Genomic DNA, 24511 nt, shown 5'->3' with positions numbered 1-24511 from the left:
GTTGTGCACGGAAGAGCCCGTGGCATGACCGGGTTCTGGGAGGTCCGTGAAGTAAATGTGCATCCGTATTTTTTAAATGAAGGTAAATTGTTCCGTGTGATCTATGTGCCTTTTAAGAAGACCCCCAACTCCCCCTGTCTCGAGTAGATGCTTTTAAGCTTTTGAGCTGTGGTGATGTCAGATTTACAGGGAGGCTGCAGGAGGGCGCCCTGTTCCTGCCTCCGCTCACTCAGCACCGCACAGCAAGCTGCAGAAGGGTGACTGCCTTCAGCAATGGGTGCTATTCTTCGGCTCTGGGGATTAGGAAGCCTTGAGGCCGAGGTTCTGCTGGATTTGGATTTCTACAGGTGATCTGAAGATAGCTTACAGATGCCCTTCACATGGCGGGGGTGGGGCAAAGGAGACAAGACCCAAAACTTGTCATATCAGAGCCCTACCCTTTGAATCTCATTTTTAACCCAGTCACCTCTTTCTAGGCCTGATTACAGTCACCAAATACAATCACCTTGGAAGTTAGAGCTTGTAGTTAGGAATGGGAGTGGGGTGAGGGGCACAGCTCAGAACATAGCACACCCCTCGCCCTGATTTTCCCCATTAACCTTTTATCCTGTTTGCCTCAGACCTGTATATGCACGCACACACACACACACACACACACACACACACACACACACACACAGAATCCTCACGGTGCTCAACTTTACAATGGCTCAGTTACAGTGTTTCAGCTTTAGGCTGGGGCCCAAAGTGACATGCGTTCCATAGAAACTATCCTTTGAATTCTCAGTTTGATCTTTTCCCAGCCTTGGCTTATGTGGTACCCTACTCTGTTGATGTTGAGTAGTGACAGCAAGCCACAGCTCCTCAGGCCCGCCATTCCATCACGGGAGAACAGCTGATCTCTACAGAGAGTGATGCTGGCATTATACTGTGTTTTGTGTTTACTCCCATCATGACTACAAAAAATGCACACCTGTGTGTATAGATGCTGTTTAATCCTTGATAAAGCGAGCCAGCTGTGTTTTGAGCATGGAGAAGGTGGACTAGGCTGAGGGGTGGCACTTGGAATACCAAATATATTTTCAACTTACAGTATCTTCAACTTACAGTGGCCTTATCAGGATATAACCCCATACGCAGCTTAAATCACACTGTCCATGCCCTTTCACTAGATCTTTCTGGGTGTATTTTCCAGTAACACAAGTGCTATTACTGAGCCACAACATAGGCATCAACTTCAATAAATTTAAGTCAGAAACAATATTTATCTAATTTACTTCCGTTTATCTGGTTATCTGACTGGATAATATGCTTTTATATAGCATTTTCTTCCTTCCTTCCTTTCTTCCTTCCTTTCTCTCTCTCTCTCTCTCTCTTTCTCTCTCTCTCCCTCCCTCCCTCCCTCCCTCCCTCCCTCCCTCCCTCCCTCCCTCCCTCCCTCCCTTCCTTCCTTCCTTCCTTCCTTCCTTCCTTCCTTCCTTCCTTCCTCTTTTCAGCTTAGGATCCAGTTAACACCTCTACGTAGAAACATGGGATCTGGCAGCTGAGGAGATATCGGCTCAGTGTAGTGAATGTTTGCTGTGCATGCATGCAGATTGGAGATTGGATCCATATGAAAAGCCTGGCTATACATAAAGCCGAATCCCAGCGCTAGGGAAGGAGAGGTGCAGAGATAAACGGATCCCCGGCTCACTGCTTAGTCAGTCTAGCCAGAACATTGGGCTCCAGGCTTAGTGAGTGAGAGACCCTGTCTCAGAGAAGGTAGAGAGTGATAGTTGACCTCTGGTCTTCACATATGCATGCGCAGGTCAGTACACCTGTGCTCACATATACACACACGTGCACACACCACACAAACACTCTGCACACAACATACATGCGTGCACACACCATACACACATGAACACCACACACATGCACACACACCACACATACACACACACACATGCATACACACACATGCACACATGCACACATGCACACACATACACAAAGGTATCTGAGGCCCTCCAGAACAAAACTGCAGTTAAGCTTTAGGTTACCCACTGTCCCTCCCCAATCCCAAATTAAATCCTGTGCTTTCATTGCTGTGCCTGTGCTGCTAGCGTTTCTTTTTGTCATATAAGATACCCAGCTTTCCTTCTTGACTCAGTTTCTTTAAAGGCTTTTCTTACTGCTTCCTAAGCGCAATCGGAATTGACCCAACTAGAAGCCAAGCCCACCAACCCCACCCTTGTTCCCTCGGAACGCCTGCTACCCTGTGCCTACATGAAATACCACCTCCCCCACTCATTCCTAGCGTGGCTAAGCCCCCCTTTGAAAGAAGGGCCTATGTTTACAACTATGTATTAATATTTATGTGCTTTTGAATATTTATCATCCGCAGTAGAATACATCACTGTAAAGAATAGCACAAAGAAGCTATAGGGAATCTGACCCTGAAGGTCAAGAAGAAACCAAATGCCCCTCCAGGGGGAGGAGCGGGCTGAGTGTGGCCTGCCACGCCTTCCCTTGTATGTGGAGGAGCAGGGAAGTCAGGATTGCTGCTATAGTTCTCATAGATGCTCAAGTCATGCACAGCTTTTACAAGGACATAGTCTAGGCTTATTTTTTTACTGTTGCCTTTCAGTTTGGGGCTTAGAAGCAGATGATTTACAAGCAATAGTGTAGTACCAGAAATGCACCTAGCAGCTCCACCTAAGTAACCATAGAGCTGGATCAAGACCAGAGAATTGCTATGCGTGTAACAATGTTACCACTAAACCACAGACTGAGGTTGCAGTTCATCAAGTCTCCACTGCAGTCCCTTTCCCAGGCTCCTGGCTCAGGTCCCATGTCCGTTTGAGTTGTCATAGCTTCTTGGTTGCCGCTAACCTGACAGTTTCCCGGTCTGCTCTTGTCTTTTTGATGCTCTAGACACTTTTGAATAGTTCTGGCCAGCTGTTTGTAGAAAATACTGTACTCCTCCTCTGTTTCTGTGTGCTGTTTCCTCGTGATTGGGCTCCTTGCAATTCTCCGTGTTTAAGAGAACACCGTAGTCTACATTTTAAGGCACTGGCTTGGTGTTGTGTCTTTCTCATTGCATTACACCTGGAGTTTATAAATCACACCTCCTCGATGAGGAGGTTGAACTCACCATTTACTGGAGGATATTTGGAAGGTTTGTTTTGGTTTGGTTTGAGTCAGGGTCTCATTGCATAGTCCTTGCTGGCCTGGAACTCCCTGTGTATACCAGACTGGCCTCTAACTCACAGCGATCCACCTGGGTCTTACTCTTGATTATGCCACTACCAGCAGCTAAATGGGGGATTTCGGGGGTTGACTTTGTTGTCATTTTTCCTGGATTTCTTCCTGTATAGTTATCTCTTCTCTTCCCTAGAAATTAGCCGATATACTTTGAGATTATACAAATGTCCTGTTTCACCCATCCACTGCTTCTCATGCCAGTGAGTCTTGACTCCTACAAGTCCTACTGTGGCATTTACCTAACAGTACATTTCTTCTTTCCCTCTTTCATTTACATTTATTGACTGGAATTCTTTTGGAAGGGGAAAGCTGTGTAGTCAAAAGTCATGTGCAGAAAATCACATCCTTCAGTTGTTTTCTATCACTTGAACTGTATTAATTTAGCAGTCATAGTATACCTTTATTCTTTTTACTAAGTTATTTTTATTATGTTCTGAATATTTTCCTGAGAACATTGCAGTCACCTGGATTACAAAACTTCTTTATAATAGGCAGACTGCGTGACTCTCAATTATATAAATTTTTAAAATATCCAGGACTTATTATTTTAAAAAATCGACCCCTACAACAATGGGTAGCTGCTACATATCATATATGCAGGCGTTGGATGATTTATTCCTTGTCTGATCATCTAAAAGAAAAAAAACTAGAGCTGATGATCCTCGCTACAAATAGTTCGGTTTTCTTTCCGCAGTGTGATGTGACTTCCTCTGGCTTTCGTATGTTTAGATGCTGAGTATAGCTGATATGCAGAGAACACACTTAGCTCTCAGTTCAGTAGCCCTCATACACTGCAGTCAGGCAGGTTTCCAGACAAGCAAGCCCCGAATTGGAGATCACTCACTGTATTGTTTCCCAAGCACACTATCTCTAGCTTTATAAAGACACTTATTTGTATTTGAAAAACAATATCTAGGCCAGGAGTTGACAGCTTTTTTCTGTGATGCCAGACCATAAACATTCTAGACTATGAAATACTCAGAAATACTCAGTTTGCTATTGTGGATAGAGATAACCAGCAAGTGTAAATATGCTTTACCCCAATAAAACTTTATTTAAACGAGTAAATGGCAGTCTGGTGGTTACAGTTCAGTGAGCATCGTTTTAGACTGCAGAAATACCCAAATTCAAAGCGTTCACTAGCATTTGACCTAACCATCCATGCTTTCCCGCAGGCAGAAGACTGATCTTTGAAAATATGTATTTGGGAGATAATCACGTTCTGTTGAATACCTTGTGCTGGTGCTGCCATCGAAAAATCTGGTTGCAGTCTGGGGAGGCCTGCTACCACTGCAGGACTGAACCACCTCGGCCCTGAGATGAGTGTCCCGACAGAGCAGGCGCACCATGAATAGATACACAACGATCAAGCAGCTTGGGGACGGGACCTACGGCTCTGTCCTGCTGGGGAGGAGCATTGAGTCTGGAGAACTGATCGCCATTAAAAAGTAAGTTTATACAAATTCACAGCAGGCTCTACATATCAAGGTGATTCCAACTCTGTCCTGGCCACTCCCTGTCTTTGAACCATTTCTAAAGGGGAGTGAACGGGATGCATGAAGAAGAGTCGTGCAATGATTCCAACGTCATGCAGAAGCCATAAGCCTTGAGATGAGGGACGGGTGACGTTAATGAACTTCATTTTCCAGGAGAGGAAATGTGTGGTGATCTGGTGTCTGCTGCCCTGTGTCCCCTGATACTTGGTTCTTGCAGCCACTGTTCAGACCTACCGTGTTACTTACCTGTGGCTATATAGCAGTTAACTCCAGGCATGTGGATCAGAATAACAGACATACATGTATCTCAGTTTCTGTGGGATTGTACAACTTAGCTGAGTCATCTGGTCCAGGGGCCCTTCTGAGGCTGCAGTCAAAGTGCTGTTGGGAACTCTAGTATTATTGACAGCTGGACATGCAAGGGGCGGCTTCCAAGCTCACTCATGTGACTTAGGTGGCATTTAGATTCTTTTTTATTTTTTTTTTGGCATTTAGATTCTTATCATTGTTGGACTGAGGGACTGAGGGGTTTTTCTCTGTTGATTATTGCCCAGAGGTTGCCTCTCGTGCCTTTGCCAGGTGGACTGCTTCAAAGAGTCTGTCATTCACAATGTGGAGACTTGCTTCACTGAGATATAAGCAGTAGGAAAGCACTAAGGAGCTGAGAGATGACTCAGAGGTTAAGAATGCCCACTGCTCTTACAGAGGACAGCAGTTCAGTCCCAGCTCACAGCACCCTGTAACTCCAGCTCCAGGGAGTTACTCCCTTCTCTGGCTTCTGTGGCCACCTGAATACAGGTGACACGTGTAGCACACGTGTAGCACACTGCCATCCATATGTGCACTAAATAAACAAATTGGTTGATTGGTTGTTAGTTGTTTTCAAGAAAGGATTTCTCTGTGTAGCCCTGGCTGTCCTGGAACTTGTTCTGTAGACCAGGCTGGCCTTGAACTCAGAGATCTACCTGCCTCTGTCTCCTGAAAAGGAGACATTGCACCACCACCTGGCATATTTTTTTTTAAAGAAGGAAGTCTATCTTCCATCTTTTTACTCTTTTTTGTTCTTATAAACCAATCACTGAAATGACTTCTCTCAGAATGATGTGCTGTTACTAGCTAGATGTAAGTTATTGAAGGACGAAAGGTATACATGATTATAAATAGCAAAAGGTAATATCTTTGGCGACCACGTTAGAATCTGCCTACCAGCACCTGTGCCCTTCTGCCTTCTTACCATGTCCACTAAGTTCTGGAACCATTTAAAAATCATTCCTTGAACTGAACCAACATCCAGTATATCATTCCATTTTATTCCAGATGTGTTTATCCTTCTTTGTTCTGTTTTGTTTATATGAGACAGACTTGCTGTGTAGTCTAGGCTGGCTTTGAATCTACAATCTCTGCCTTGCCTCCCAAGAACTGGGTTACAGGGATGCAATACTCCTTCTGACTCCATTTTCCTACCTCCAGAAGCCTCACCTTCGTTCATCCAGTCCTGTCAATTGTACTACATGTATATCTGGTCTACCTACTTCATTCCCACAAGAACCTCACTTTCAACCTATTGCCATTTGCCGTCTGACTAGCAGATCCTCTAAAGGCTCTTGGCTTCTAGTCATTTCACTATTCATATCAAACTGAAAAGACAGTCGATTAAAACCACTAGTGACGAACCTTCTTTGTGTCCTCCTACCTCTTTGCAGCCTTGTGCTGGATAGTTTTATGTCAAGCTAAAGTCATCTGAGAAGAGGAAACCTCAATTAAGACCCTCTATTAGATCAGATTGTAGGCAGGCCTATAAGGCATTTTCTTAATGATTGCTCATGAGGGAGGGCCAAGCCCATTGGGGGTGGTACCATCCCTGGGTTGCGACTCTGGGTTCTATAAGAAAGCAGGCTGAGTAAGGCACTATCAGACTTCCATGGTCTCTGCATCACGCTGCCTGCAGCTTCTCACCCTGTTTGAGTTCCTGTCTGTCTTCCTTCAGTGAATGACTATGGATGTGGACGTATAAGTCACATAAACCCGTCTTGCTTTTGGTCGTGGTGTCACAGCGATAGTAACCCTAGCTGAGACAAGCCCCTTGTCTCAGCGAGCTTCAGTGCCCACGGCAGAGCTGAGACCTGGTGTCTGGTCTTGTGTCCTGGACATGGTCCTTCCCTTTTCCCCTGGTTTTGCTGCTCTTTGCCCTGGCTTCTTGGAATCACCTTCTCAGTGAACTTCCTGTGCCAATGCCTAGGAGGGGCCAACGTGACGTTTGTCCTATGTCGTCCTCTCAGCAACAAGCTTCAGTTCTGAGACCTCAGGCTGCTGCGGCTTCATCCTGTCTCTCCAGCTCTGTCTTTCTCTAACCTCCGCCCTTTCTCCTCTTGGCTGCAGTCTTCAGGCTTTCGGGATCTTGAACTTATACAATACCTTTCTGCCCTGATCCTCTTGTGGTAGGTCCTACTGTATAGACCTAGCTACACTGAACCAGTTCTTCAATTCTCTGGTGGTGGGACTGAGGTAGCAGGCACAGAGGAGTAGACCAGCCGCTGAGGGCTTTTGTCTGGAACCCCAAACAGAAAGCAGAGCCCACTCACTCCAAATGGAGTGAGTCTTTGAAACTGCAAAGCCCGCCCTCACCCCCAGTGGCATACTTCTTCTAACAAGGCCACACTTCCTAAGCCTTCCTAAACAGCCACCTACTTGAGACCAAGCATTCGAGGACCCTAGTCTCCTGGGCATAGGCATCTCCTTCAGTTACCGAAAGTAGTGAGATTCCATATCTGGCAGCTGCATTGAAATTAAAATACAGTTCCTGTGGTGTGCTAGCCAAGTTTCAAGTGCTCGGTAACCACAGAGTTTTTTAAAAATATATATTTTTAAACTAATTCTTTGAAAATTTCATACATATGTATAATGTATCATGGTCATATCCACCCCCAATTCTCCCAGGGGCCCTCGCTTCCATCTTCATCATCTTCCTCTCTTCCTTTCTCCTTTTCCTTTTCTTTATATAACCTACCCCCTGCCCCGAATCTAACAAGTCCTGTCTACCTCAGCCTGTAACATCGTATCTGTGGCTACCACACCATCAGCAAAAATCTCCAAGTTCTATTGGCCAGCTCTGGCCTACCATAGAACAAATTTGAGGGAGCTTCCTTCAGGCCACGTTAGTTAGTCAGTGGTAGTCAGATGGTAGTCCTGGCTCTTCACACTGCATCAGGTCCCTGGTTAGGGTTTTTGTTGCTGTGATAAACGCCATGACCAAAAAGCAACTTGGTGAATAGAGGCTTTTTTTTTTTTTCTTCTTCCAACTCTCAGGTCACGCTCCATCACTGAGGGAGGTCAGGGCAAGAACCTGGAGGCAGGAGCCGATGCGGAGCCCTTGGAGGATGCTGCTTACTGCCTCACTCCTGTCCATTGCTAAGCTCAGCCTGCTTTTTTATACAATCCAGGACCCTGCTCAGGGATGATGTGCCTACAGTGAGCTGGGCCCACTAGCCTCAATCACTAACCAAGACAGTATCCTACAGACTTACTGCAGGCCAGTCTGATGGGACATTGTCTCAGTTGAGACTCCTTCCCAGATATGTCTAGTTTGTGTCAAGTTGACAAAAACCAAGCAGCATACCAGGTTCCCACTACTGCTGGGAATTTAGTGATTTACACTTGATTGACTTACCCATTCTTTAAATGAGGGTTTTGTTTTTTTTTAATAGTATGATATTTTATAAAAATTGAAACCAGAGCTGGAGAGATGGCTCAGTGGTTAAGAGCACTGACTGCTCTTCCAAAGGCCCTGAGTTCAAATCCCAGCAACCACATGGTGGGTGGCTCACAACCACCGTAATGGTATCTAATGCCCTCTTCTGGAGTGCCTGAAGACAACTACAGTGTAATTGCATATAATAAATAAATACATCTTTAAAAAAATTGAAACCAATATTGGTTAGCTTCAGGATAAAAAATTAATATTTATTTTTATTTGTGTGTGTGCATCCACAGAGGCCAGAAAAGAGCATTTGGATCCCCTGCAACTGGAGTTGCAGGCAATCTGAGCTGCGAGATGTGGGTTCTGGCTATGTGGATAGCCATCCCGCTGAATGAGGGTTCTCTGCAAGGGCATGCGATACTTTTTAAGACTAAGTCATCTCCCCAACTCTGATAAAGACATTTTTACGAAATGATGTAAAAAAAAGAAATGCTGTGAACATTTCACAGGCTGAAACCTGTGAATGAGCACGCTATTTCCTTTTCTTCTCTTTCAGAATGAAAAGAAAGTTTTACTCCTGGGAAGAATGCATGAACCTTCGGGAGGTTAAGGTATTTATTAATTTACCAGAATGATTCTATTGGCTGGTTAGAATAGCTGTTTGTGTGTCTAGATTTATACTTGACATAGTCACTCACTCCATTTGTATTTTCTCACCGATGCTGTGAGAGCAGAGGAATGCTATTTATGGTTGCTATCTGACAGCAGGAGATCAGGAAGTTACTTAGTGAATATATGGTTACTGGAATGCTTTTGTCTTTAACAGATTTCTTCAACCAGCATATTTCAGTGGCTGTTGGTTTGCCGAAGCATGGCCCCCACTGGCGTCATTCCTAATTTACTGATGCAAAGGACAATCTGCCCGGAGTGTGGTTTTCCTAGCCTCTTGCACTTTCTTGCACTAACTGTACTCTGTTGGGTGTGATGGAATTCTTTGACAACACTAAGCTTTGTCAGCATTTTCGTAGAGTGTCTTCACTGTTCTTTTTTGTTTGGTCGGTTAGGTTCCCCCCTTTTATTCTTCCTTCTTTCCTTCCTTCCTTTTGTTGTTGTTTTGTTTTCATTTTTTATTGTTGCTGGGTATTGTTTTTTCAGATACAGTCTGCCTGTGCAGCGCAGGTTGCCCTTGAACTAGAAATCCTCTTGAGTTCTGCAGCTTCTCACTCACATGCTGTGATTGACAGCTGTGATTGACAGGCTCTACCATGCCTTATCAACAAACCCTCCTGTTTTTGCCTCCCCCACCCCCACCACCAATGTCGGGCACTGATGCATAAGCCCTGGAGCTCACACCTACTCAACAAGAGCTCAGAGCAGAGCTGCACCCCAGCCTTGACCTTCACTCTTGCTTCTTTTTCTTCCTTTTTTCTTCTTCCTCTCTCCTCTCCATCCTGCCTCAGTCATCTCTCATGTCTACCCTGGTAGAATGACCACTTGAGTTTTTCATATTATTTTCCTGTGCACTGGAGTAGTGCTTCATCCATTGTTAGTCTTCTCAACCCTGTTTGAGGAGCCCAGAAGGATATGAAATCAGCCCATTTAGTGCATGGAATAAGGTGTCAGGTCTAGAGTGGGGGCCTATCAAGGGCAAAGCAATAACTCTTTGAGAGGCCATAAGCCTGAAGCTATTGTTGAAGCTGTTGTCGGTGTATGTATGTAATGAGCGGGAAATGCTGTCAGGCGTGCTGGTGTGGGATTGTAATCCCAGCACTCGGGAAGCTGAGACAGGTGGATCTCTGAGTTCAGGGCCAACCTGGTCTATGTATCGAGCTCGCAGGAAGGAAGGAAGGAAGGAAGGAAGGAAGGAAGGAAGGAAGGAAGGAAGGAAGGAAGGAAGGAAAGAAGGAAGGAAGGAAGGAAGGGAGATTCTACACACTTTTTTTTTTTTTTTGAGACAGAGTTTTTCTGTGTAGCCCTGGCTGTCCTGGACTCACTCTGTAGCCCAGGCTGGCCTCAAACTCAGAAATCCGCCTGCCTCTGCCTCCCAAGTGCTGAGATTACAGGCGTGCACCACCACTGCCCGGCAGATGCTACACACTTTTAATCTCAGTACTTGAAAGGCAGAGGCAGGTGGATCTTTGTGAGTTCGAGGAAAGCCTGGTCTACATAGCACATTCCAGAATGGCCAGGATTAGATAGAGACCCTGTCTCAAAAAGAAGGAAGAGAAGGAGGAAGAGGAGGAAGAAAAAAATAATAATTGGATATCATTTTATTTCAAGTCTTCCAATTTGAAAAATGGTATTTGCTTGCTGGGAATCTGTAACATTAAGCTTAACTAAGGTTTAAGGCACTCGGGGCTAGGCGGATTGCTCAGAAGTTGAGAGTACTCACTGCTTTTGTAGAGGACCCAGTTTGGTTCCCTTCCTCACATACACATGGGTGGCTCAGAACCGCCACCAGTTCTGGGGGATGCAACACTCTCTCTGACCTTCTTAGGTACTTGCAAGCATGTAGTGTATAAACACACAAACAGGTCCAACATACATGCACATTAAATAAATATAATACATACATACATACATATATACATACATACATACATACATACATACATACATAAAAGTAGTGTTCTCTGTTGTGAAAGTAGCTGTGAATACTCACCTAGATCTTACAGACATCCATCTGCATCTGTCAACCACGTGCTGGGTTAAAGGCGTGCAGGGCACACCATCAAGCCTAGCCTCATGACATGCACTTTCATTCATGCTCTGTGCCCCCAGGTGGGCTGATGGCCTCTGAGAAGCAGACACTGTCTTCCACCATGTTTATTCTTAGGGTATAACACATTGTAGTTTTAATAGTGAGGAAAGCATTGACCAGTCCCTCGGGGGTCAGAATTGATTCTATCGATTCATCATGGAGTGTGTCCCTGTGGGAACTGTTGGCTTGTTTTGAGGTGCTGCTGATGTTTATCTGCTCTTACAAAAAGGCTTGTCTCCACTCCTTCAGAAACTTTTCTATAACCACACGAGATGCTTCTTTCTGGAAAGATACCTGGGTAATGTGACTACACAAAATGTAACTTGCTCAGTATCCTCACTGAAACAGAACTTCAAAGCTGCTCTTAGCCATGGGCCTGTACTTCATGCTTCAGACAGACCACAGCCTCAGAGCCGAGCCTCTGCCCTCCTTCCAGAAAGGCTCTACATCGGACTTCCTTTTGTCTGAATGAATGCCTAGTGATCTCGCTCTCTAGTGCTAGAAGAGTTAAAACCATGGCTTCCTTTATTGGTTTCCCTCTTGACACTTGCACAACCTGAATTCCATGGTCGGGAGGGTGCAAGCCTAAAATAGTCTGGGCCTATTGCCACAAAAATAGTCCTGACCTATTGCTCTGGGCTGGCAGCCAGGAATACCAGCCTATCTTCAGATGCTTGCCTTCTAGCCTTCTAGTCAGCTGACCAAAGTCATCTTTCTCGATAAAGTTATAGTGACCTAGGAAAAGACTGTTTATTAAATTGCCAATAAGATGGAATTCATGGCATCTTCTCAGTCCTACGATTAGATGCTGCTTTCTGTGCGTGCTTAGGATTACTTTCCCTTTTAGTCAGTTTTATTTTTCTAATTTTGTTTTGTTTCTCACCATGTTTCAGTCTTTAAAGAAGCTCAATCATGCCAATATAGTAAAATTAAAAGAGGTTATCAGGGAAAACGACCATCTCTATTTTATCTTCGAGTACATGAAAGAAAACCTTTACCAGCTCATTAAAGAAAGGTATGTTTCTGTCATAACCTTATTCCTTTTAACAAAGTGTCTTTGAGATTTATTTTCATTATTTTAAATTATGCACGTAGGAAGTGCATCTGTGTCCAGGTGCTCACAAAGGTCAGAGGGGCCAGCTCTGCGCCACTGCCGGAGTTACGGTGAGCCACCCCAAGGTGGGTGCTGAGAACTGAATTCTCAAGGGTCCTCTACCAAGAGCAGTATGTGTTCTTAACCTCTGAGCTATTTCTCTAGCCTTTTAACTCCTTTATGAATTAAATTCACAGAGTAGACATGCTTTTTGTTTTGTTTATTGCCATTTTCTAGTTCTTTCTGTAGTCCTTTAATGCCATGCCTCTGGACTCTAATGAAGAAATCTGATGGCTAGGTGAAGTCCTGTGCCTGGGAGCCCTGGGATAACTCCCAAGAACAGCCTGCTTTATTCCATTCATTTTCTAATTTTGAGAAGAGACCTCCTTGCTAGGCTGGCCTCAAACCTGCTACATAGTTGAGACTGGCCTGGAACTCAATCTGTGTCAGCAGTTCTTAATCTGTGAGTCATGATCCCTTTTATAGGGGGTCACATATCATATCCTGCGTGCTAGATAACAGTAGTAAAATTACAGTTATGAGGTAGCAGTGAAATAATTTTATGGTTGGGAGGTCACAACATGAGGAACTGTATTAAGGGTCGCAGCATTAGGAAGGTTGAGAACCAGTACTCTGTATGAACCTTCTGAGTCCTGAAATTGTAGATGGGCTACCAGGCCCACATATTTTTAGATAGAGAACTAAAGATTTCTTTCTTTCTTTCTGTTTGGTTTTTTTGTTTTTGTTTTTGTTTTTTTGTTTTTTGGAGTCAGGATTTCTCTGTGTAGCCCTGGCTGTCCTGGAACTCACTTTGTAGACCAGACTGGCCTCAAACTCAGAAATCCACCTGCCTCTGCCTCCCAAGTGCTGGGATTAAAGGCGTGCGCCACTACCGCCCGGTGTATTAAAGGTTTCTTATTTATTATTATTATAAGAAGTTTACTCTCTTCTTTGTAATAGAACTGAATATACTTGGTATTTATTACTTAGCTTCACTATATCATCAAGTGATTATTTTTCTCTGGTATTTATTATCAAAGGATCTGGTAAATTTTTCTTAATTTTGTACTATATAATCAGAATGATACAAACACAGGAGATTCTCTTTAATACAGAACTTGAGTTTTTGACTTTGTTTTCTTCTGATCCATACAGAAATAAGTTGTTTCCAGAATCTGCTATAAGGAATATAATGTATCAGATATTGCAAGGACTGGCATTCATTCACAAACACGGTAGGTGTTTTACAATATTGTGCTTCTGAATAGCAATGAAACGTCATTAGGTAGGTGACATAGGAAGTATTAATGTGCTCTGTAATGCACTTGCAGAAGAGATCATAGAGCTGACTGGTTCACAGTGGCCTTCAGAATACGTTACCTTTGGACTTTGATTCCTGGATTTTCCTGTGTGTGTGTGTGTGTGTGTGTGTGTGTGTGTGTGTGTGTGTGTGTGTGTGTGTCTGTCTGTCTGTCTGTCTGTCTATGTTCTTTGGGTTTTGTGTTACACTTGTTAGTCATAGACAGATCTAAGAATTATTTCCCACCACTTACTGATATATCAACAAGAAACATCAGATTGGAATTCTGAGGTCTCCGAGTGCTGCGTCTAACCCATGCAAGCATCTCTGAACTCTGAGGTCTCCGGGTGCTGCGTCTAACCCATGCAAGCATCTCTGAACTCTGAGGTCTCTGGGTGCTGCGTCTAACCCATGCAAGCATCTCTGAACTCTGAGGTCTCCCTGCGCTGCGTCTAACCCATGCAAGCATCTCTGAACTCTGAGGTCTCCGGGTGCTGCGTCTAACCCATGCAAGCATCTCTGAACTCTGAGGTCTCCGGGTGCTGCGTCTAACCCATGCAAGCATCTCTGAACTCTGAGGTCTCTGGGTGCTGCGTCTAACCCATGCAAGCATCTCTGAACTCTGAGGTCTCCCTGCGCTGCGTCTAACCCATGCAAGCATCTCTGAACTCTGAGGTCTCCGGGTGCTGCATCTAACCCATGCAAGCATCTCTGAACTCTGCTGCTCACTTTCCTACATTATTTGTATTCCAGTTTGTTTCAAGGGGGTTGCAAAGTGGTTAAACTATACAACTGGGAAAACAAAATAAATAAAAATTTGGCAAGCTGATAAAGAGACAAAGGCAAACATGGTAGGGAGCAGCTGGGAGTAAGAGTCCCTCCTCCCGTCCCTCCCCCCGTCCCTCCCTCCATCTCTAAGGGAGCTAACCAGGTGTGTGGAGGCAGAGGCAGGCAGATCTCCATGAGTTTGAAGCCAACCTGGTCTACATAACAAGTTCAAGGCCAGCCAGGGCTACGTAGTAAGACCTTGTCTGAAAAAGAAAAAGAAGGAGGAAGGAGGAGGGAGGTACAGGTCTTGTGTGTGCTGACATAGTCTCTGTGAGTTGATATGGTATATATCAGTCTGGTTATATCTGCAGAATGCTGTTTTCTTAGAATCAACCATCCCCTCTGGTTCTTAGAATCTTTTTGCCTCCTCTTCCACATAGATCCCTGATCCTTGAGAAGAAGGGTTTGATAAAGACATCCCACCCAGGGCTGAATGTTCCAAGGTCTCTCATTGGCTGCAGTGTTCAGTTGTGGGTCTTTGTGTTATCTATTTCAAGAAGCATTTCTGATGAGGGGTGAGCTGTGCACTGACCTATGACTGTGCAGCAATATGCTCTTACAAGTTGTTTTGTTGCTGTACTAGCATGTTCTTCCCTAGGGCCACTAGTCCTAGTCTCTTGGCCTCACTGACAGTGTCAAGTATGGATTCCATGTCATGGAGTGGGCCTTAAATCCAGTTTTCTAGGCGGTTGGTTACTCCCATGACATGTGTGCCACTGTTGCACCAGTAGACCCTGAATGCAGGCCACTGTCGTAGGTTGCAGAGGTTGAAGGGATGAAGCTTCTAGTTGGGCACCAGCTTTTTTTTTTTTTTTCCATGTTTGATGGCATAAATAAATGGTGTCTTCAGCAACAGAGTCTTACACTCTGGTTGTGTGTGTTGGGGGCAGAGGGGTAAGCAGTAGCATTTCCAATAGATTAATATTTGGAGGACGTGTCCAACATGCCACTAATTTTATTTCAGTAGAAGAAACAGACAAATTTCTGAGCTTGCTGTACAAAGGAACATGTTAAACATGAACAGTTAGAATAGGGTAGTTTCCTTGACAAACAAATAGACTAGTTAGCTAGGCATAGTAGTACACAACTTAACCCCAGCACTTGGAAGGCAGAGGCAGGTGGATATCTGTAAATTAGAGGCTAGCTTGGTGTGCAGAGTGAGTTCCAGGACAGCCAGAGTAGAGTGGTTACACAGAGAAACCCTGTCTCAAAAAAACAAAAACAAACAAGCAAACAAAAAATATACTAGTTACCAAAAGAAGAACTATTATTTTTTAAATTAATTTGTTCATTTTATATTTATTTATCTAGCATGTGTATGTATGTATGTGTCTGTGTTTGTCACAGTTTAGATACAGTGGTCAGAGGACAATTTTCAGGGGTCTTAAATGAGTCCTCTTCCTTCCACCCTTACATGAGTTTTGAACTTATGTCATAAGTTAGAAGCAAGATTTTCACCTGCTGAGCGCCTTACTGGGCATAAAACTATTCTGGATACCATGACCAAGAAGACATTTTCTCATGGGTCATTTGGAGGGGTGATGTATCACGATTTCATAGTGAACACAGCATGGGACTGCATAGGCTGGTGTTCTGTAATATCCTTTACTGGGCAGGCCAGTTGCATCACCTGATCAGAGAAAGCAGTTCTGCTGTGACTCACCTCAGGGACGGTAGGGGTAGTCCCCTGAGACTTAGAATGCCCCAAGGGGAGCTTAGCTATATGCCCTTCAGGAAACTCTCCGGTTGTAGTTTTCCTCTTACCTGGGTTTGTAAAAGGTTGGGCAGTAGCGAGCATGAGGCAGTCAGTCATCCTCATCAGCTCTCTGGAAGGTTGCTGGTTCCAGCCACTGTAGAGGAGACAAGGTGGCATTGATAACTTTCCCATGACTATGTAGCCAAACCTGGACATCTGTGAGGGAAAACCAGAGCCCTCTGAGGAGGTCACTGGTGGTCGATTTAGTATGCAGACAGTAGCTGATTTTGTACAGGCAGAAGTCCATGAACTCAGTCTCTGTATGCTGTCACTGTAAACATTTCACTAAAATGAATGAACAAACAAACAAATAAATAAAATGTATTGAGTCTGGGTTGAAACCTTTTGGCAGTTACCAGATTTGGTGTAAATTGTCAGTGGGTAGGAAAGTGCTGTGTTGTACAAGGTGACACATTAGATCCAGGGTCAGCACCAGCTTGCTCTTCAGCTCTAAGTAACTCTTCACAGTTCCAGAGTAGATGAGGCCCATGGGCATAGGCTATCTGTGACTTCCCAGCAGGCTTTGCAATCAGAGAGTGATACACGAGGCTGAGCACACTTGTTGACCCGACCTGGTGAGCCGCTGTGAGTAAGAGTGAACTTTGATCCCCTGACTTCCGAGCGGGCTCTTTGGCCTTCATTTCCGGGAATTCACAGCGGGTAGTGTGTGATAGTCACACACAGTATTTTAGAGACAACTAGAAGAGGCCACACAAGAGCTCAAAAGAGAAAAACAGGGAACCAAAGGAGTTCTTTCACTGCCAGCTTATTGTCAAATAGAAAACAGTCACAAGTTTCAGTCATTTGTTCCTTAACTCTGGAAGCTGAGCCAGGAGTTTCCTTTCTACTCCTGTGCATAAACTCGCATATTTATTGCTAGGAAGAACTTGCAGCCTCTCTCCTGAGACTACCTAACGAAGTCATAGACACAGACCACCTATGCACTTCCATACATGTTCATCCACATGTCCCTTTCTCTGTATGTACACGTACCCACATGTTTACGGCCTGTGTAGGCCCTCTTGTAAACGGGGCAGATGTCTTCAGCTAGCAGGTTAGCACCCCTCAGCAGCCCCTGGGAACTCTGCACTGCCATTCCTTCATAAGCCTTAGACACTGGCAGTGAGTGCAGTGTGAAGGAAGGTTCAGCGGTGGAGGTTCAGGCCTGCGCTTTCAGAATGCATCGATGGTTGACAGCCATCACCAGAGGTGGTCATTGTTGACAGCCATCGCCAGAGGTGGTTGTTGTTGACATTCCCCCCCCCCCCCACACACACACACAGTGATATGTGTGGTTCTGGTTGGAGCCAGCTCCATCTGTTACCCCTTTCATTCCTTGCCCACATCACAGATAGAACAGAAAGTAGCCATGCCTTTCAAAGAAGAGGAGACCAGGACTCTGAGAGGCTCACAGCTCTGCAGAGAGCACACTGCAGTAATGCAGAGGGAGCTCAAGTTCTGTCCCCACTGTTGCTGTTGCTGTTGTTGCTGTTGATGGTGATGATGATGATGATGATAAATAACTTTTTAAGAAAACAAGGTATAGGGGACATAAAAAGAGAGGTGGCCTAGTGGGCAAGAGCACTTATCACTGAACCTGTCATCTGTCATCCTGAGCTCATTCTCAATGGAAAGAGTGAACCAGTTCCTGTGCGTTGTCCTCTGACCTCCACACACATGCCTCAGTAACACTTGCACACACACACACACACAACTAATAAATAAATGTTATGTTTTGAGTTTTGTTTTAACTTACAGGATTGGCATGGTTGTGACTTGACCTTGGTTAAGTGCACATGCGCCTAATACTCACCCTTCCCTGTGGTAGTAAAGCTCTCTGGTGTGCTTCATGGCACTGTCTAGTGAGTTTCAGCCTTCCTGTAGCTCGTTCTCACAGTGAGGAGGTGCAGCTTCCCCCTCCCCACCCCCGGGAGAACTGTCCTCTGAGAGGGAAGAACAGTGCGGCTGTGGTTGCTATGGCCATGTCTCCTGTCACTGAGTATTTTACCCCCATGGGGAATGAACACATGGCCATGCTTGGTGCTGACTGAACAATATCAAAGCACAAATTCCTCGCAGGAATATAATCCAAATCATGTTTCCTGCTGACCTACCCTTCCAGCTGTTGGGGGTGCACATCCACATCAGGTAATGGAAATGACTTTGGGCAGTGTTTTGCCCTAGAGGTGATGCCGTATCTTTGAGCCTCACCACTGCCTTGCGTGTATGTGACCTTGAGGTGACCCTCCGTGGGTCTGTGCTGCTGCTCCCCGGCCTACTTTCTTTTCTTGATATAAACACTGTACCTTTAGATTCAGGGAAGGAAGGAAATTGGGGAGGAAGGAAGGCAAAGAGGCTGAGAATTATCTGAAATTACTTTTACAGCAAGAAGATGTGTCATTTAAATTCATGATGTTTAAATACTCTTCAGTCATCTCCCCTTATTTAATCAGCCATCAATAAGAGAATATGGACAGGGGAAAGCCTTCCTTGAGGCTATTTATGACAACCTTCTATCAGAAGGAAAAGGGAAGCCCTTGTGTTACTCAGCAGTCAGGCAATGCCCCGAACTTAAATCAGGGCTCTGTTTCTGTGTTCTGGAAGCCATTTGGAACTGGGAGGTTCTTACTGTGACAGCGCTCTGCTGGTGCATGATCCCTAAATGGCACAGCCAGAAGAAGAAGGGAGCTCATTGTTATGGGGTACACTGCACATGTCAGCAGAGCGCAGACCCTGGCAGAGCTCTCCTGCCAACTCCCCACAGATGGTACTTATCACTAGCCTCACAAGCCTTGATTCTTATCTGCAAAAAGGGACACCATATACGCAAGCCCACGTCGGCAGTTGGTGAGAGGTAACCAAGAGAGAACCATCCAGTAGTTGTTCTCAAAATGACCAGCCCTCGTAAGGTGCTAACATGCGGGCACTGCCCTCTAAAAGCTTTATAGATATAATGTGTAATATCCTATAAAGCAAACCTGTGAAGTTGACGCTAGTCTCTGTTTTACTAATGAGGAAACTCAGGCACTAAAGGGTTAAGTGACCACAGGCATCCTTGCTGGTCTACACATTCACATCCTAAGCTGAGTTGTCCTTTTAAAGAGTAATGTTTCACTAAAACAGATGAAGTGTGAAAGAAGACACTGCTTAGAGGAATAAGTGGGGAATCTCAATCTTCGTTCCCCCTTTGATGAACGTGGATGCTCTCTGTGGACTAGGATGGAGAGCAAAAGGATACAGCCTGGCTGTCGGGGGAGGGGTGCTCGGTGCCTAGAAGAGCGCGGCTCACAGGTTTGGAGTGTACAAGCGATGCTTGCCTGAGTACCAGTGGATGTGGTAGGATGGACTGAGCTGGAGAAGATGAGAGTTGATATATATGTGGGTGTTATAGATGGTACCAGAGGGAGTTGCTGGCAGAGAGGTTCAAAGACAGATGAGTCACTATTAGAGAAATGCCATATAAGTTTCTAAATAATAATTACCCCAATTTGAGGAGGGAGGGGACGCTCATTAGGAGAATCAGTGTTGATGTGGACTTGAGAGACTCACAGCACAAATCAAGGTGTAGGTGTCTGAGCCAAGAGGGAGGGCAAGAGTTGTGCTTGGCACACTCAGGCTCTGACGGGTTTTTTTTGGTGGGATTATCAGCTACTTGTTACCCTCTGCCCATAACTCAGTTTTCCCTTCTGTTGATAAGAAAACGATGCCTGCTGTTTCTTCTTTCACTGGAGGGTTTTTAGAGAGCTTGAGTTTTTAGGTAGAGACCCCATCATCTCACGGTTCTCAAGGGTCCTGGAAACCATCCTAGGTAAATTGACAAAAGACAACTCTAATACTTGCATAATTCTTCATTTGTTTCCAAGATGGATACATATAGTCAGGCCTTCTGGGAACTGACAGATGTTCACAGAGTAAAGGTCCCAAACACGGTGACTCAGATATACCAAGATCTGGGACAGGCATCACTCATCTGGTGGGTAGATAATATATTTTTATTGGGCTCATAATAACCATCTGGACTTGTCTATATCAGATATTTTTTTTCTTTTATTGGAAAGGCCATTCTTGACTAATATTGAATCACTCCTGAATTTCATAAGCTGACAGCCTCAAGTTTGGTTCTTATAATTATTTACATTTGGTTAACTACAAATCTGGTTAGGATTCTTGAAGAAGTCTATCTATGGGTGGCCTTTGGGTCTCTATTGGACAGTGGCAGACTAAAGATGAAGCACTGAAATATAATGTGTTTTCACAGTATACATGTTCACATATACACACAGTATACATGTTCACATATACACATGTTACACATATGCTATGGCTACAGATACATATATGCTGTGAAGTAGCTAACTTTCTGTGACTATCTTTTTGTCTAACCCACACCACACTGGACTGATCTCAATTCCTTTGGTGTTCATATCCAAAGCAGGTGGCCCTGTGTTGTGAAGGAAGTACTTCCTCTTACGTATGTCCCCCTTGAATGTCTGTGATCATATCTGTGCCTTCATCCTCATGTAGGTATGAGGTTCTAGGCTCTGATGTATCCACTTGGTCCAGCTAAGCCACCCACTGGGTCTGCAGTTCCATCATTACACTATACAACTCTGCGGTTAGAATCTGACCGGATGCTAAGCCCAGTTATCTCCGGAATGGCGAACACAGAGGAGTGTCCTTCTCTTCATGCTTCGCCCATGCTACTTCCCATCATGCTTTGCCATGTAGTGCCTTTTCACATCACAGTCACTTTCTGCCAGAGCAGAGACAAAAGTAGCCTTGCTCTTGCTTTCTGTAGTGTTACGGGAATGCCCGCTGTAGTGTGCATATCTGACAGTGAACCTCACTGTCACCCGCCGTGGTGTTCATATCCAACCATGGACACTCGTTGTCGCCACCCTGCTTCTGAGCCTGTGCCCCTGTCAAGCAGTTCTCGGTTTCTGTCTTCAGGACAGCCTCTCCTCCGTCCTCCCTACAGCTCTGGCCTACTCTCTTCGTCCGTGTAGATTCACCACTGTGAAGAAAGTCCTTCCTTCTTCCTGCCACCTATGTAAAAGGCCTTAACTGTTAAAGTGCTTCCATCTGCGTAGTGAAAGCACTGACCATATCCGTAAATGATAGAACTCTCCACCCAATCAGAAGGGCCTGCTCTTCGGGTGAAGGCAGAGACCGAGAACCATGGCCACGTAGGTTGATGAGCCCCACAGAGCCCAGGCCACTGCTTGGCAACACTTCTGGATCTCTTCTTGGCAGAGCGGAAGGGCGAGGGAGGAATGGCGCCACGTGAAATGGTCAAGATTGGGATCGATCCAGAAGAAAAGGAATTGGGTACATTATCGATGGATAAACGCAGTGAAATACAGTGAAACACGCCAGTGATCAGTGTTGGGAGTTACATTTTGCAGTGCGGTTGATTGAACCTAGGGCAGCATGCATGCTAGTCAGGTTCTTTACCACAAAAGTTCTCTTCAGTTGGAGAATACATTTATCTCTTTAGGTAGAATGAAAGAGGTCAGCTTTATTAAACAGTTTTAAAAGGCTATGGAAAGGTGTGTGTGTGTGTGTGTGTGTGTGTGTGTGTGTGTGTAACGTTGTTTAAATTATTAGAATGTGTGAGAATTCAGAGAAGCTGGTGGAAGGGAATGGTGCAGCCTCAGGCAGTACGAGCTGCTTGGAAGGCAGAGGGGCAGGGAGAAAGGCCAGGGGAGGCATTCTGAGGGAAATGTGGGACTGTCCCATCACTATCAAAAGAACAGATTCAGGCTGGAGAGATGGCTCAGTGGCTAAGAGCGCGTGACTGCTCTTCCAAAGGTCCTGAGTTCAATTCCCAGCAACCACATGGTGGCTCACAACCATCTGTAATCTGATGCCCTCTTCTGGTGTGCATAAAGACAGAACATTCATATACCTAAAATATGTGATCTTTTTAAAAAACCAACCAACCAAACCAAGTTCAACAGAACTACTGGGTACTTGGCAATATTGTTAAAAGTTTGAGGAGGACAGATTATTTGTGAGGTAGTTTAGGACAAGCTGACGCAGAGAGGAAAGTGACATCCAGTCAGGATCTTATTAAGGATGGCTCAGGATATAATATTAGAGAGGATAAATATAACTAATAACACCGTTGGCGGCATCCACTAAGCTGTCTTTCCCATCCGAGTGCCAGTGAGCTTTAGAAGCACCCGAGTGACGTCTGTGTGGGCGGTTCCTTAGGGCAGAGGTGGTTCACATCTGGAGAGCCATGTCCATTGCCAGTCACTGGATCTCTGCATGAGCCTTGGAAACTCTCACATTGAAGACCACCTGGCCACATCTTGGTAGCACCGCTGTTGCTGAGACTTCTTGTTCACTGAGCCCCTTTTGTTCCTCACAGTGTGAGTCTCACAACACTTACCAGAATCTCAAGGTTGAGTGGACAAGACTCATCTATCTTTTGTCTCTTATTTTCTGGAGTATAAATTTAATACAATAAAAATTGTTGTCTTTTGACGTGGTGTTAGTCTCAGACTGCTTCTGCTGATTTGAACAGTGTAGGGATGATTCCCCATGCCCAAGACAGTTTGGTTTGCAGTTATCTCAGCTCACAAGTGTGAGTATTTAAAAATACTTCCGTGTATATAAAAGTATGTAGATCAGCTTTGGAAGGATTTTGTATAAGGAAGTGACCGAAGCCCTGAGAGAGGTCGGAAGGGGTGATGGTTAGCTATGGCTGTTGTTAAGGGAGTATTAGAGCTGCAGAGAGCAGTGCAGAAGGGAGCATGTGATTGGATCCTTCACTGTCCCCACAGGTTTCTTCCACCGGGACTTAAAACCTGAGAACCTCCTCTGCATGGGACCAGAACTTGTGAAAATCGCGGACTTCGGATTGGCCCGAGAAATCCGATCAAGACCTCCTTACACAGACTATGTGTCTACTAGATGGTAAATGCTTTTTCTCTCTGAATTATCTAATTGTGCTTTTTTTTCAAAAGATACAGTTATAATGTATCTTATGTGTAATGACATCAAGTATAATGACACACACCTCAAATCCCAGCACCCAGGAGGCAGGAAGATTTTTATGAGTTCATTGCCAGCCTGGTCTACATAGTGAATTCCAGCCTGGCCAGGGCTATATAGTAAGAGCCTGTCTCAGGAAAAAAAAATGAAAACAACAGAAACAATAAAACATTATGATGAGGACAGTATTAATCATAAACATTATTTTCTCACTAAAGGAAAAAATAGTTCAAACCCTGCAGATATTTTGTTAGTAAGTGAAGTATAAGCTTGTTAAAAACAATTTTAAAAGAAAAACCATTGTGCTCTCTGTAGCCTAAGTAATTTTTTTAAGTGTTTAAATTTTATTTCATGTGTATGAGTGGTGTGTGTGTGTGTGTGTGTGTGTGTGTGTGTGATTGCGCATGCGCGCGCAGATGCACCATATGCATGCCTGGTGCTTGTAGTGGTCCGATCCTCTGGGCCTGCATTTGCAGATGATTGTGCACTCTCGTTTGAGTGCCGGGAGGTGAACCTGGTACCTGTGCAGGAGCAGCATGTGCTCTTAATGGCTGAGCCACTTCTCCAACCCCCACGTAAATAACTTTGGTGTGAAAGCTTTTCTGAGGATTGTGTCCCCATGCCCTCCTTCCCTGCTCCCTCTCTTTCTTCCTACCCAATTCCTCCCTGTGCTTCTGGAGTATTACAGGGGAGCTGCCTGTGTGGCAGGGAACTGGCTGCACCTTACGAGTGTGTCTTGTTCTCAGGGAGAGCCCAGGTTGGGCTCCCCACCCTTTTCAGGTGGCTTAGAACCAATCATCTATCACTCCAGCTCCAGAGGGCTCCAGCGCCTCTGGCCTCACACACAAAGTTCTTAAAGGCTTCAGAGGAGGTAGACGTGGGGGAGGGGAAGGGAGTGGGGGGAGAAGTCAGTACATGGCTCTGGGAGTAGAGGCTGCTGTTTAAGACTATAGGCCAAGCCGGGAGGTGGTGGTGCACGCCTTTAATCCCAGCACTCTGGGAGACAGAGGCAGGCAGATTTCTGAGTTCGAGGCCAGCCTGGTCTACAGAGTGAGTTCCAGAACAGCCAGGGCTACACAGAGAAGCCCTGTCTTGAAAAAACCAAATCCAAAACAACAACAACAAAAAAAAAAACAACAACAAAAAGACTGTAGGCCACAGTCCCATAGGAGCCAAGTAAATACGTTTCCGAATGTACAACTAAAACCGGATTCAAAATCACCTATGTAACGGATTGGAATATTTCTGCCTGTGATCCCATGTTACAGGTGGGACTTCACTGCAGCTTAACTACTGAACACATAACATGTGAACACATGATATACGTACTTT

General features: G+C 44.9%; 1 protein-coding gene across 2 annotated transcripts in view; it reads left to right on the top strand.

Annotated features, from left to right (window-relative positions):
* Nucleotides 1-24511, top strand: part of Cilk1 (ciliogenesis associated kinase 1) — a 60237-nt gene that overhangs the window by 19970 nt on the left and 15756 nt on the right. For both annotated transcript variants that reach the window (XM_052187771.1, XM_052187770.1), the window contains exons 2-6: nucleotides 4422-4694; nucleotides 8996-9050; nucleotides 12094-12215; nucleotides 13449-13528; nucleotides 22969-23101. In XM_052187771.1, coding sequence (XP_052043731.1) covers nucleotides 4594-4694; nucleotides 8996-9050; nucleotides 12094-12215; nucleotides 13449-13528; nucleotides 22969-23101 — 491 coding nt within the window. In that variant the 5' untranslated portion in view covers nucleotides 4422-4593. The remainder of the gene's footprint in view (nucleotides 1-4421; nucleotides 4695-8995; nucleotides 9051-12093; nucleotides 12216-13448; nucleotides 13529-22968; nucleotides 23102-24511) is intronic.

This window comes from Apodemus sylvaticus, chromosome 7 (assembly GCF_947179515.1).
Source record: "Apodemus sylvaticus chromosome 7, mApoSyl1.1, whole genome shotgun sequence".
NCBI classification, from domain to species: Eukaryota; Metazoa; Chordata; class Mammalia; order Rodentia; family Muridae; genus Apodemus; species Apodemus sylvaticus.
The sequence above is the reverse complement of the archived record's forward strand: the minus strand, read 5'-3'. Positions and strand labels throughout refer to the sequence as shown.